Source organism: Bombyx mori, chromosome 7 (assembly GCF_030269925.1).
Source record: "Bombyx mori chromosome 7, ASM3026992v2".
In the NCBI taxonomy this organism is placed as follows: domain Eukaryota; kingdom Metazoa; phylum Arthropoda; class Insecta; order Lepidoptera; family Bombycidae; genus Bombyx; species Bombyx mori.
The window spans coordinates 9,808,291-9,822,939 of record NC_085113.1 but is presented as its reverse complement, the minus strand read 5'-3'; the positions used below and the strand labels follow the sequence as shown (position 1 = coordinate 9,822,939).

Genomic DNA, 14,649 nt, shown 5'->3' with positions numbered 1-14,649 from the left:
GGCCCGATTAGCCTCCTCATGTCTCTAGGCAAACTGTATGAGCGTCTGCTCTACAAACGCCTCAGAGACTTCGTCTCATCCAAGGGCATTCTCATCGATGAACAATTTGGATTCCGTACAAATCACTCATGCGTTCAACAGGTGCACCGCCTCACGGAGCGCATTCTTGTGGGGCTTAATCGACCAAAACCGTTATACACGGGAGCTCTCTTCTTCGACGTCGCAAAAGCGTTCGACAAAGTCTGGCACAACGGTTTGATTTTCAAACTATTCAACATGGGCCTGCCGGATAGTCTCGTGCTCATCATACGGGACTTCTTGTCGAACCGCTCTTTTCGATATCGAGTCGAGGGAACCCGCTCCTCCCCACGACCTCTCACAGCTGGAGTCCCGCAAGGCTCTGTCCTCTCACCCCTCCTATGTAGCTTATTCGTTAACGATATTCCCCGGTCGCCGCCGACCCATTTAGCTTTATTCGCCGACGACACGACTGTTTACTATTCCAGTAGAAACAAGTCCCTAATCGCGAAGGAGCTTCAGAGCGCAGCCCTAGCCCTAGGACAGTGGTTCCAAAAATGGCACATAGACATCAACCCAGCGAAAAGTACTGCGGTGCTATTTCAGAGGGGGGATTAGGAGGAGGAATCTCACACCCCCGATTACTCTATTTAGACAACCCATACCCTGGGCCAGGAAGGTCAAGTACCTGGGCGTTACCCTGGATGCATCTATGACATTCCGCCCGTATATAAAATCAGTCCGTGACCGTGCCGCGTTTATTCTCGGTAGACTCTACCCCATGATCTGTAAGCGGAGTAAAATATCCCTTCGGAACAAGGTGACACTTTACAAAGCTTGCATAAGGCCCGTCATGACTTACGCGAATGTGGTGTTCGCTCACGCGGCCCGCACACACATAGACACCCTCCAATCTCTACAATCCCACTTTTGCAGGTTAGCCGTCGGAGCTCCGTGGTTCGTGAGGAACGTTGACCTACACGACTACCTGGGCCTCGAATCTATCCAGAAATACATGAAGTCAGCGTCGGAACGGTACTTCGATAAGGCTATGCGTCATGATAATCGCCTTATCGTTGCCGCCGCTGACTACTCCCCGAATCCTGATCACGCAGGAGCCAGTCACCGTCGACGCCCTAGACACGCCCTTACGGATCCATCAGATCCAATAACCTTTGCATTAGACGCCTTTAGCTCTAACACTAGGAGCAGGCTTAGGGACCTCGGTAACCGTACTCGTCGAACTCGACAAAGAGTTCGCCGTGCAACCTAACCCATGAATCAGCTCGCTGAGTTTCTCGCCGGATCTTCTCAGCGGGTCGCGATTCCGATCCGGTAGTAGATTCATTCGCGAAGCTGAGCTGAACTCTTGAGCTGTTAGGTCTCCTTCGGAGGCGCTCGGGTAGATGTTAGCAAATCCCACCCCTCCTGGCTGAGCCTTTGCTCGCCCACCTGTCCTGGTGAAACCGGAAAGGCCTCCGGGCCACCAGTAATCACTAGACCACGATGACTTCGATTCAATTGTTTAAATTTTATACGAAAATGGCCTGATGTGGCGCGATAGGATAATCCAAAAAACCACAAACTGAATACTAATGCTATGTTTGATGAAAATTTGTGAGTCCAAGTTTAGGAGACGTACCGATTGAAACAAAAATTAATATATAATAATTTAATTAATATCATTTAACGATTTCTTCTTACATAAACAAAAAATTTTTTTAATTAGTACACATTACATACGAGTATACTTTATATGCAATGTATTTATATATATCTATATTGTCTTTTCAAAGTTAAATATATTTAAAACTCAAGATACATTCATGGATTGAAATAATAAGATCTAAAATTTACCGTCAAATCGTGTTTATCACAAGTCGGAAGTACCTAGATCCTAGAAAAAATAATTATGAAGAAACTTTAAGATCTATCCTCAAATATTTTTCTATACTCCAAGAAACCATAATAGTTATATCAGCTACTAACAATTAGCTTAACAAGAGTGAATGAAACTACTTAATAATCATGTAAACTGTGTATACATGTCAAACTACACAAGGATTGTCGATGTATATCCTTCCATCTACGTCCGCGAAAACTGGAGACCGGTGCCTCACGTACTTCATCAGCAGATCATAGTCGACGCCCACGACTGCGACGTTCTTACGGTTGTTTGAAATCATCTGGGAACACACCGAACATTGTGTGTGGTATCAGTCTGGAATCCCACATCTTCCTGGTAAATTTGCGCAAGAATGGAGCATTTCCAGAGTATTATATCAATTGCGATCACCAATTCGTATTTGTTGGTGGGATAAGACTATTATGTTTTTTTTTTTTATTGCCCTTGTAGGCAAACGAGCATACGGCCCACCTGATGGTGAGTGGTTACCGTCGCCCATGGACTTCAGCAATGCCAGGGGCAGAGCCAAGCCGCTGCCTACCGTTTAATACTACTACCTGTACGGATAAGTATTACTATCTTGCCTATTTCAGCCGTAAAGCCCTCCGGTTTTGAGGAGTACCATAACCATTACATAATATTGTGGGAGTAGCCATCACAGAACACAAGATATTTGACAGATGCCTGAAGATCTTCCACCGAGTGGGTGATATTGCTTGGTAGAACGACGGTCCGTATGTTGTTGTTCGGAACTTGTTTAAGTGGAAATCGCCCATCGGTTCTGCGACACGTATGTCCGGCCCATTGCCATTTCAGCTTGCTAATCTTTAGGGCTATTTCGGTTACTTTGGTTCTTCGACGGATTTCCTAATTTCTGACTCGATCCATCAAAGAAACTCCAAGCATGTCTCTCTCCATAACATTCTGAGCGACTTTGAACTTACAGTCAATGTCCACGTTTTAGCGTCATATCATGACTGGTAGCACGCAAGTATTGAAGACTTTTGTCTTTGAGCATTGCGGGATTGTTGAGTTAAAGATATGTGCCAAGTTAAAGATAGAAAAAGAATATGGAACGTTACTCACTGTGAATCCATCTCCGCCGGCTCCGATGAAACTCTGGGAGACAACTCTGTAATACTTGTCAAGCTCCAGCGGTTCGTATCTGGGGACGTCGCAGGCGATGCACCTGACGGCCACGTTCAGGACGCGTTCATTTAGCGGCCTCGACCCGTCGAATGTCAGCAACAATCCTGTTTAAAAGTGGAATATCCGACTCGTAGTCCTTGATGGCTTTTGTGTCAATGAAAAATTTGTTGAATACAATTTAAAAAAGTCTGTGTAACTGTGTGTACTGGTGGTAGGACCTCTTGTGAGTATGCGCGGGTAGGTACCACCACCCTGCTTATTTCTGCCGTGAAGCAGTAATGCGTTTCGGTTTGAAGGGCGGGGCAGCTGTTGTGACTATACTTGAGACCTTAGAACTTATATCTCAAGGTAGGTGGCGCATTTACGTTGTAGATGTCTATGGGCTCCGGTAACCATTTAATACCAGGTGGGCTGTGAGCTCGTCCACGAATCTAAGCAATAAAAAAATATCTTCATATTCATAAACTAATTTTCGACAACTTGAACTTCTGAGATATTCCAATCTTGTTTTCGTCACTTATTTGTAAGCCCTTGTTAAGCCACGGATACGCTCTTCTCTTATCGTCTTCGTCTCAGTCCTGATCTGGTGTTACCACTATTTAGCGCGGCATCGCTTTTAATAAGGCTATTGTTAACATGTCCTCCCAGATTGAGCCCCGAGAGCTAACCCATAAGTTCACGCGTAGTTGGAAAAGCCTCTTATACTACCAAAGATTAGGATTGAATTTTGATACACTTTAAACTTATAGTGCCATAATTATTGAATATACTGGGTACCTTGTATGATCAAAGTCTCATATACCGAAATAAAGTCTTTCTAAATATATTATTCAAGCTAGATTAATAATTCCGGTGTCTCTAGATACGTCATGCTAACAACTACCTAAGCCTTAACTTACCAGAGACTTGCAACATTTTCGCACCAGCAAACGGTACATTAGCGACAGAAAATTCGAGCATTTCCATAATGTGGTCTCCTCTTAAATCGAAAACCTCGACGTTGTTTTCGAACGGTGTAGATACGATCACTGATTCGAATGTTATTTCTGAAATTACAGACATATTTTGAATTACGAAAAATAAAATAGTTTATGCGATTGAGCCTATGAAGTAATAGCGGTGGTGACTTATAACTTTCCCAATATTCCAGGTCCAATCAATATGGAAGAAAATGGTTTATTTTATGTTGTCTACTATAACGTACTCTATGTAAAGCGTTCACTCGAAGTAGCTATACTGAGATCTTAGAACTCATGTCTCAAGGTGGGTGGCGGCATTTAAGTTGTAGACGTCTTTAGGCTTCAGTAACCAATTAACACCAACCAGGTGGGCTGTGAACTCGTTCACTCATCTATGCAATAAAAAAGAAAAAAGTATAGGAAAAAGCCATAAAGTGCTCAACGGTAGGCAGCGGCTTGGGCGACGGTAACCACTCACCATTAGGTGAGCCATATGCTCGTCTGCCTACAAGGGCAATAAAAAATAAATAAAAAAGTGGAGCTGATGGCTAAAGGGATTTCTCTTCTACGTGTGTAAGATAATTACTAACTTCCGGGTGCGATATCCATCCTAACGTTTCCTCGGTTGATAACGCAAAAATGGGCATGATGCCAGCTATCACCCTGAGCTCTGGCCATGACCTGAAACATAATTTGATGATAGCAGTTTTCCACCGCCAGTTTCGGCTACCCGGGCTAACTATACTTTCTCTTAAGATTAGGCGAGCGAAAATAGTTTTTTTGACATCGTTATAGTTCAGCCAATTTGTCCAAACTATTTACAAATTACATACATAGCAAACCTTCGTTTATTGCCTGTTCTATTAGTGAATATGGTATCAAAAACTGGTCTAAAAGAAGGTGACTTTGTTTTATACTATTCATTATCATGATCACCATCATAATATAAACACGCTAATAATTGGAGGCAATTATTACAAAGTATGTTAGTATGTATTATAGAGACTGATTTTTGGAGTTATACTTGGAATAATACGCGAACCGTTAGGCACAATACATACAAAGATTGGTGTCTGTTCTAAGGTTATAACCATGATATAAATATATGGATGCATATATCTATTTATTTATCTGGTATATGCCCACAGATATTTTTATCTATTCAAATTGAGTACTTACTTCATGCATGAAGGCGTCACATACAAAACTGCCCAGATTACATTCACCACAAGCGCACCTTGAAGATAAATGCACCAGCGACGAACCTATTTCTACTGAAGCTTGTTCTTCGACCAATGGTTGGTATATTTTTATCTTATCTAGGACATCGGGTGCTGCGAAAATAACAATCATTATTACATTTTTAAAAACTAGAAGGATGTTGCTCCGAATAATAATAATAATAATAATAGAAAAGAATGTGAAAAGCATAGACTTATACTAACTATAATATGAAGAGTCAGGATTTTGTTTTTCAACAATTCAATTCATACTATCACATTTTTGAATATTCAAAGCAATTGTGATGGGAAATATATTCAAATAAATAAAATTATGAAGGAAAAAAGATTTTTTTTACCAAACTTGTTGGATTTTAAAGTATCGAATAATATAACTCAGATTTTTGTGCAAGCAAGCTTTTCTTTCTAAAATTCACGAGAGAAAGCCTCACATCATATTATGTATCTATATAATTTTAAAAACACAAGTCGTACTGAGAATCCTATCTATCTATAGAAATGGCTCCCTGCAAATATCCATCCTGTGATGTAACCTCTTTATTGATTCCCAAACTCATTGTAAGTCAAACTCAATGCAAAAATATTCATAAACTGACACTCTCATATGAATATCAAGTTCCTCAACAAGACGGATATCTTGTCAAATACCTTGTTCGATTTTATTTCCGATGTAATGAGGATGACCTTCCCAATCGAGTAGATTGCCTGAATCATCAAAGAATACCTTGATCTCGCCAAGGAACTGCGTATGCGCAGCGGCTTGAACGATCAGTACCTAAAAAAAGGAGAATGAAAATTAAAACCGATCAACATTTTATATCAAAGATAACAGATGTTTTGTTGATTTCTAGACTGTATTAATCAAAAGGATATCATATATGTAAGCTAGAGGGTAGACATTATCTTGTTGAACACCAAGTAAAACGATGTCACTTTTGATTCCTGATTTAATCAACAATATGTTATCTTAACAATTCACTTTAACACTTGTCCAACTTTAACCAGTACGTACAACAGTCACTGAATCACACAACGTAACAAGGATATAGTAAGTGCACCAGGCAAGCGCAGTCCAACGAATGTTTCTCGCAAGGCACGCACCGCCTTTTTATACTAGCCGGCGCAACTGGCTTATGAGTCACTTCTGTTGCACGAGTGGAACGACACGGCCGGCGCACCCGGCTTGTGTGAGTCACGCCTGTTGCTCGTGATGTTTATTAGAAATATTGTTAACGCCGTCACGGCCATACTGACATGCGCTCGTCCTCGTGCGCCTTTTTATGGTTGTTCTGTAGACAATAAGCGTATTCGTTCATCCTGACATTAACGGATGCAACTTAAAACGTGGTCTATGATATTGACAATCTAATACGGTTCGGTTCGCATAATTCTTCAGAAAATCCTATACTGGCTATAAATACTGACTGCTTACATACCTGGGCCAGTTCATTTAAATCTCTTCAGGTATGTAAGTATGTCCCTTTTAACTTAAATCGGAATTGTTATCCCTTCAGTTTTTCGAACTGGACCGGATAATGCTAGACCGGATCGCAATCCCTGTAGCTAATTGTTGTGGCTAGTCCGGATGAAAATCCCTATAGCCAAGCCATTGGACCGGACAGACCCTTCAATGACTTCACACTTTTTTTTTTCTTTTTTTTTTCTCTTTTTTTTTTATTCTTTGCTAGTCCGGATCAACATCCCTTTAGCCAAGTCGTTGGACCGGATACACCCTTCAACGACCTACATTTTTTTTTCTCTTTTTTTTTTTTTGCTAGTCCGGATTAACATCCCTTTAGCCAAGTCATTGGACCGGATACACCCTTCAATGACTTACAATTTCTTTTTTTTTTCTCTTTTTTTTTTTTTTTTTGCTAGTCCGGATTAACATCTCTCTTCTAGCCACATACAATTCTCTTTTTTTTTTTTTAATCTGCGTGTACGGTAGCGTTTGTTAAAACATCTCTTAAACCAGAACATTTATACGGAATTTCTTCAGAAATAGTGCGAGACCGACCATCGTTTTCTACATTTCCAACACCTGCACCTGAGGTGCCTGAGCTTACAGACATTGTATCACTACCCACAGACTATGTTTGCTGTATCGCTATTTGCGGACAAAAATGTCGCTTCTATTGTCAGTGATAGAGTCGTCATCATTAAGATCAGTTTCATGAACAAGATTAATTAACCCATCTGTGTACGCCGTCACGTCATCGTCACTATAATTTTCAGAAATTTCTAGTAGGCCTGACGGGCCTCGAGGTATTTCACGTAAGTTTTCATGGGGAAATTTGTACACTCTATTAGAACTATTTACATGTCTCAATTTATACCTATCGTTTTCCAAAACTGCAGTAATGTTGAAGGGACCTTTACATTTTCGGTCAACTTACGAAAACAAAATCCCCAGCGGAAAAGAGTTTGACTTTAGCTTTGCCTCGACTAAACCAAGCTTCTGTTTGTGCCCTTTTTTATGTTTTCGCCGGTCTTCGACCGTGCTAAATCAAGATCTAATCTAGAGGGATTATCACTCTGTTGAAACTTTAGATATTTCAAGTGAACTACCCTGAACGGCAAACGTCTATTCTATTGGAGTAAACCCTGTTACTCGACAACGTGCACTATTAAGGGCGAGTTGAATATCCCCTAAGTGCTCTTGCCATCATGATTGGTCTAAGTTACTTTCAGATTAAAGAGTGACTTGTTCATGAAACCGCTTACCATTGAATAAATTACTATGACTTTTATAAGACTACATTCTGACCCTGAATGGAACATAAAGGGGAAGCCAAAACCACTTATCTGTAACACACTGAAGCTCTGGAACACACGTTGACGTCTCTGGTTGGACCTGCCACAGCACCTGGAGCAGTGTCGTTTTTCTTCTTGTAGCGCATGGAACACCCAGAAGCTACATGGCTCGCATCACCGCACACGTAACAGCCGACTTGCAGGCGAGAGCCGGGCGCCCACGGATGAGGAGGTTGTTCAGGTTTTGCAGGCTCACAGTCTCCTACGAGGCGGCGCGCCCTAGCGCAAGTGCAGCCGGAGCGCGGGGGCTCCAATATCGGCAGTCCGTGCTGGAGGCGTGGTCTCGTCGTTTGGCGGACCCGTCAGCCGGCCTCCGTACCGTCGAGGCGATCTGCCCGGTTCTCGCGGACTGGGTGGGCCGCGACCGCGGAAGTCTCACCTCCGGCTACCTGTGCAGAACGATGTTACTCCCACACTGAGGAAGCCAACCGCGAACACTTGTCAAGCACGCACAAGCACGCCTTCACCGGAAAAACCTGCATCCGCCAGCGGAACCCGAACACCGCCGCATCGCCAGACACGAACGCACCGGACGTCTTATCTTACAGGTCACGACGACTTCAGATGTGTCAATTTTTCTTCCCCACGGAAACTTGCTTGCTTTCTTGTTTGCTTGCTTGCTGGAGCCCGAAGTCATCGAACGTGTAGTGTTATTGGTATTGAATCGAGTAGATTCTAAAATTTCAGCGACAATTCACAGTCTCATGTCCTGGTTTACTGTACTAGTGCCATATAACTCTAGCAGTAGTCATTGGCTTAAAAACGATTCGTGTCGGAACTACCCACTCGTCATGACAGATCCATTATTGCGATCGAAGTTTCACTTGAGATTTGCACTTGCCTTAATTTCTTGCAATAGCTTGTTACGTGTTGTATTTCCGTTAGTAAACGCCATGTGATGACGTCGACAGTCAAACTGGGCAACATGAGCCAGAACGTAAGATGTGACGATTTCTTCGTGGCTCAGATCTTCCATCGAGGTAACAGAGACGTTATTACACGACTTACGTATGCTGCATTCACGCTCTTGTGGCGTACCACTACTAGTATTCTGATCTGCATCATGTTTTTTTTGCTGTACTTCGAACATGTTCAAACACGTCACGCCAGTGAGAGTAGAGTCCTGATCTCACTTCTGATGTAAGCTAGAGGGTAGACATTATCTTGTTGAACACCAAGTAAAACGATGTCACTTTTGATTCCTGATTTAATCAACAATATGTTATCTTAACAATTCACTTTAACACTTGTCCAACTTTAACCAGTACGTACAACAGTCACTGAATCACACAACGTAACAAGGATATAGTAAGTGCACCAGGCAAGCGCAGTCCAACGAATGTTTCTCGCAAGGCACGCACCGCCTTTTTATACTAGCCGGCGCAACTGGCTTATGAGTCACTTCTGTTGCACGAGTGGAACGACACGGCCGGCGCACCCGGCTTGTGTGAGTCACGCCTGTTGCTCGTGATGTTTATTAGAAATATTGTTAACGCCGTCATATATATTTTATGAATACAAAGTCCCAGAGGGTAAAATTAGAATCTTGCATATCAACAAACGAAACACCCCTCACTCATCGCTAGATCTCCGAAATCATCCTTCCGAAATGCTTTAAATTTGCCATAAACACTCTTTTCGCAATGTGCACTAACTAAGAACCAAGTTTACTTAAATCCTATTGAGTTTTTTTTTAACTATCGTCGCATACATACATAATTATTAGTAAGGTAGACGTGTGACTAAAAGTCGCCATGGTAATCGTTGCTATAGGACTGGTAGTTTAAGCACCAGAGCAATAGAGCATTGAAAAATAAATCGATATTACCGGTCCGCCATCAGTATCCACTATAACCGGATAGGGACCACGAGGGACAAACCCGCTGTTCTCTGGAGGCTCGCCATTAAAGAGCAGGGTGTGACTGTGGCCTCCTACAACGATGTCGATGTGAGGACCGCCATTTGCCGCTAGTTCTCTGAAAAATTATTATTACCTTTAATTTAGGGTGCTCAAATGGAACAAAGTCTCATTTCGTTAGGATTACGTGCTACAGAATTTCTTTTGTATTTAGTTCACAAGCTTTGTATACCTAAATTGAAAGTTTTTAGAGTGGAACCGTTTTTACCGCTTCAATAGATAGACTCAAGAAATTAGTGTCGCGTATAACATATGTAGTAAGCTCCCAATATGTATTGATTCCTTAGTACCTTTTGCATTTGAAGAAGAACACGTTGTTAGGTCATTAGAATTTTCTTACTTATCAATATCCAGACCGCAATGTGAGAGTACTATGATGATGTTGATTCCTTGTTGGTGTAGTTTCTCAGCTTCTGCTTTGACTGTTTCAACTTCATTAGTAAATCTCAGCCTTCCAGTAGATGCTAGTTGCTAAAATTAATCGATTAATGAATCATTGACTCTCATATCTGGTGATATTAAAAATAAAATTCTAGTATGTCGAACGTTTTTAGAGTTAAGCGAGCCGTAATATTTACTGTTGCGGAAAACAGAAGATCAAAAGATCAACTCGAATGTATTCGTTTACCACGCCAGCATTTCTCAAAGCACAGATAGACCGCTTTTTTTTTTGAGCTGAGGCCCAAACCTTCGTCAAGTTCGTAGGCTTAGGGGCGCGAGGGGTGTGTGGAATCACGGAGCTTTCGAGGCAAATTGATGGCTCTGAAAAGTCGGTCGTCTCAGTAGGACAGTCTATTAGGTGGACCAGGCAATGCTTTTAGTGTCCCGGGATATCCCGCGGGGTCATAACCTGTCTGCGTAGGTTGGGACGCAATACGTAGCCAATCAGTCGCTCTTTTCACGATTATGCTACCACAGGGTGACGCGCTAATACTTGTAGCGCACCGCGTCGTCTCCTGCACCTCAGGTCCCTCCATGACCTTAACCGTAGGAAATTATCACCTATAAAAGCCAAGACATATACTTGTACTGCCTTCACTGGCTTCGAGCTTGCCGATGACGAATCGGTGCGAAGAGAGAGGGTTCTTTCTCTCTCAGTACGCCGATTCGTTTTGCGAGATAATGAATTCGCAAAATTCCAACAACGCCTTCCAAGACCATCCTGTATACGACGGCCGACTGCAACGGGTCTTCTATAACAAAAACCGCTGCCTGTCTAAGTTAATAGACATAAAATAATAAATTGGTAGGGAAACACAACTCACGTCAGTGATGGCAATAATAACACCGATTATACCAATCTTCCGTCCGCCTCGTTCTACTATAATACTTGGTTTGTACAGCCCTTGGATAGTTGGTTCATCGTCATCAATAATATTGGCAGTGACTACAGGAGAATCCAAGTGCTCAAGATAAGGTACTACGCCTTCAATACCATTGTCGAACTCGTGATTCCCTAAGACCTAGAAAATAATTTGTTGCTATATTTTTTTTACTTTTATCCTTGTATCCTTATTTGAGCATATTGCGTCCGCGAAGAAGTGTGAGATTTGAGAATGTCAAAATTGAGTCTGCGCGTGTAGCATGCACTGGCCCATGTGAGGTTTGATGGAATCAACCATCCTCGCTTACTACAAAACGCGTAAGAGTCTGCAGACATTACTAAGTACTAGACTAGTCTCATTGGGTCGTGAAAAAATATTGCCATTTTAAAAATTACTATTAATAACAAAATTACCCATTCTAAATGACACTTACATGAGCGTCATGTTTGAGCATATTCATGAAGTCTTGGGTTACGTTCCATCTCAAGATATTGTACCATATGGTACCTTGGAAACTGTCCCCTGCATTTAGTAATAAGGAATCTGGTTCAGCTGCTTGTCTCTCCCTCACTTTAGTAGCCAGTCTAGCAAATCCTCCGATACATGGCGCCTCGGCTGGATTACAGGTCGTGCCTGCCGGGCTGGTTTCTACGAATCTAATCAACAATTTGAAAAATCTTATTTTTTTTTTTGCTTAGATGGTTGGACGAGCTCACAGCCCACCTGGTGCTAAGTGGTTACTGGAGCCCATAAACATCTACAACGTAAATGCGCCACCCACCTTGAGATATAGGTTCTAAGGTCTCAGTATGGTTACAATGGCTGCCCAATCGGCGGAAATAGGCGGGGTGGTGGCTATCCGTGTGGACTCACAAAAGGTCCTACCGAAAGTAATTACGCAAATTGTTGATGTTTTACTCTTTTTAGGAAAATATCAATTTCCGTTTAAGGAATTTTTAATTCAACTGGTAGTTGATGTCCTTAGATCTTCTGACATTGACCTGCTTATTACGAAAAACACAGAATTACGAAAAAACAATACTAAATTGTATTGAGACTTTCATAATAGCAACTCCTCCTCCTCGAGTCGTGTTCCTCATGTCTGAGGGTCGTGACCACCATCACCCATGAGCTTCAATCTTAGGATCTTTTTCCACTTTCCCCTGTCCACGGCGTCATGCAGCGCGCTGTACACTGTACTGTCCAAAGCGGTGCGAATCTGATCGGACCAACGAGTATGGCTGCGGCCTCTAGATCTGTTGCCTTCAACTTTGCCTGTGATCATAAGTTTTTCCAGGTTATCGCCGTCTTTCCTCGCAATGTGACCAAAATATTCGAGGATCCGCTTCAGACATACAGTAGACAGTCTGATTTTGATGCCCAGTTGCTTCAATATCGACACGTTAGTCCGGAAGGCTGTCCACGGAATTCTTAGCATGCGTCTCCAACACCACATTTCGAAAGCATCGATGCGCATTCGGTCTGCTGCTTTCAACGTCCATGTCTCAGCTCCATACAAGAAAATAGAGAAAACAAGAGTCCGCACCAGTCTGGTTTTAGTTTTCAGGCCTATTCCTCTATTCTTCCAGATCTTCTGTAGCTGAGACATCGCACTTTTAGCCATTCCGATACGTCAGCGCACGTCAGTTTCACATGAGCCTTTGTTGCTGATGCAGGACCCGAGATACACGAATTCGTCTACAACCTCTAATCCAAGCGCCCCACTCAATCTTAGAACATTTGCACGATCCACCACCATTAATTTCGTTTTTGATCTATTTATGGAGAGGCCTAGGCTGTTGCTGATACGTTCCATTTTGCTGAAGAAAAGAGACATTTCAGATTCGTCTGCAGCTAGCAGGGTCGTGTCATCGGCATATCGGAGATTTGTAATATGAGTTCCACCAATGTGCACACCTCCCGACCAATCTTCACAAGTCTGCCGCATAATGTACTCTCCATATGCATTAAAAAGTATAGGTGACAGTATGCAATAATAGCACTAAATAAATCAAATAAGAGTTTATCTACTTGAACTGATTATTTTAGATCCCCTTAGCTCTTATTTAGCTATGACTTGTCAGTCTTAATTTTAGAACACCGTATTCATTTGATTTAGCATTTATTATTGCTAATAGTATCAAACGAAAATAAAAATGGTAATACTATATTATCTGGAGTAAGGAATGTAAATAATGACATGTCCTTCTTCAAACGAGGCTTGTGGAGAGTATTAAGCGGTAGGCAGCGGCTTGGCTCTGCCCCTGGCATTGCTGAAGTCCATGGGCGACGGTAACCACTCACCATCAGGTGGGCCGTATGCCCGTCTGCCTACAAAGGCAATAAAAAAAAAAAAAAAAAAAATAAGTCCAAAACGTTACAGAATCATGATCTAGATATAACAAAACAAGAAAATGAAGATCGAGATAATAAGAAATATTAAAATACGTTACTAAATTTTGATTGTTCATAAAGTTGTTGTTTTCTTTTATTACTGTGTCTTTATTAACTTATTTTTAAGAAATAACTGTTACTAACATTTATATGGATCATTATCTGAAATAAATAATTTAATAATAATAAAGAAAATCTGTGGCTCAGACGGCGCTGAACAAGAATGGGCTTAGAACTTTCATTAATTTCTACTAATACATTTCAATACCTCAATTTGCTGCTAGTGAAGTTCACACCGTTGAAGACATTGAAGTACAAGTCTTGATAGAAACGAAGGCTTTCTAGAAGTTTCCTAACCTTCTACACTAAGAAAAATTCTTTCTGTCACTTCACTCTCACGGAAACTTCAAGTAACGCACTCACCTAGCATGAAAATCATTATAGTGCAATATATTCAAAGCAAATCTACTTTCTTGAGCATTCACAACCCCAAACAGTGTAAAAACATAATAAAATATCATTTTCTGAATATTTAAATAAATTAAACTTATATGAGGCACGTGCTAACATTTACTACGATGTGAAAGCTGAAGCAGCTTCAAATAATTAAACAGATTTTACTTAATTATTAAATTTTATATCATAGTAGCAAATCACATCAACAATCTACAACGATAAATATTATCTTGAGTTGTAGGTATACTAATGTATGAATGACGATTTTTTGAGGAAAATATTCAGAATAGTTTTTATTTTTTATTTTAGTTATAATAATTTACTGATGGTAATATAACTTTATAATTAATTTTCAACAAAAATATCTATGAGCCGTTCAACATGATTAAAGAATTTTGGACGTTTGTATCAAAGACCAATTTTTCAGTAGACAGACTTTCTGGAGTTTATAGATACCAAAGCATGCAAG

The 14,649-nt window shown here is 41.3% G+C and overlaps 1 protein-coding gene across 3 annotated transcripts in view; it reads right to left on the bottom strand.

Moving 5' to 3' along the window:
* Nucleotides 1–1,675: 1,675 nt before the first annotated feature.
* Nucleotides 1,676–14,649, bottom strand: part of LOC101746814 (apyrase) — a 30,760-nt gene continuing 17,786 nt past the window's right edge. Inside the window, exons 1-11 of one of the 3 annotated variants that reach the window (XM_038012059.2) lie at nt 14,148–14,400; nt 11,764–11,986; nt 11,271–11,468; nt 10,346–10,476; nt 9,916–10,063; nt 5,922–6,048; nt 5,212–5,366; nt 4,623–4,713; nt 3,973–4,119; nt 3,011–3,177; nt 1,676–2,204 (exon numbers count right to left, since the gene is read on the bottom strand). In XM_038012059.2, the coding sequence (XP_037867987.1) occupies nt 2,067–2,204; nt 3,011–3,177; nt 3,973–4,119; nt 4,623–4,713; nt 5,212–5,366; nt 5,922–6,048; nt 9,916–10,063; nt 10,346–10,476; nt 11,271–11,468; nt 11,764–11,986; nt 14,148–14,245 (1,623 nt within the window). In that variant the 5' untranslated portion in view covers nt 14,246–14,400 and the 3' untranslated portion in view covers nt 1,676–2,066. The other 2 variants (XM_038012061.2, XM_038012060.2) reach the window with 2 other exon arrangements.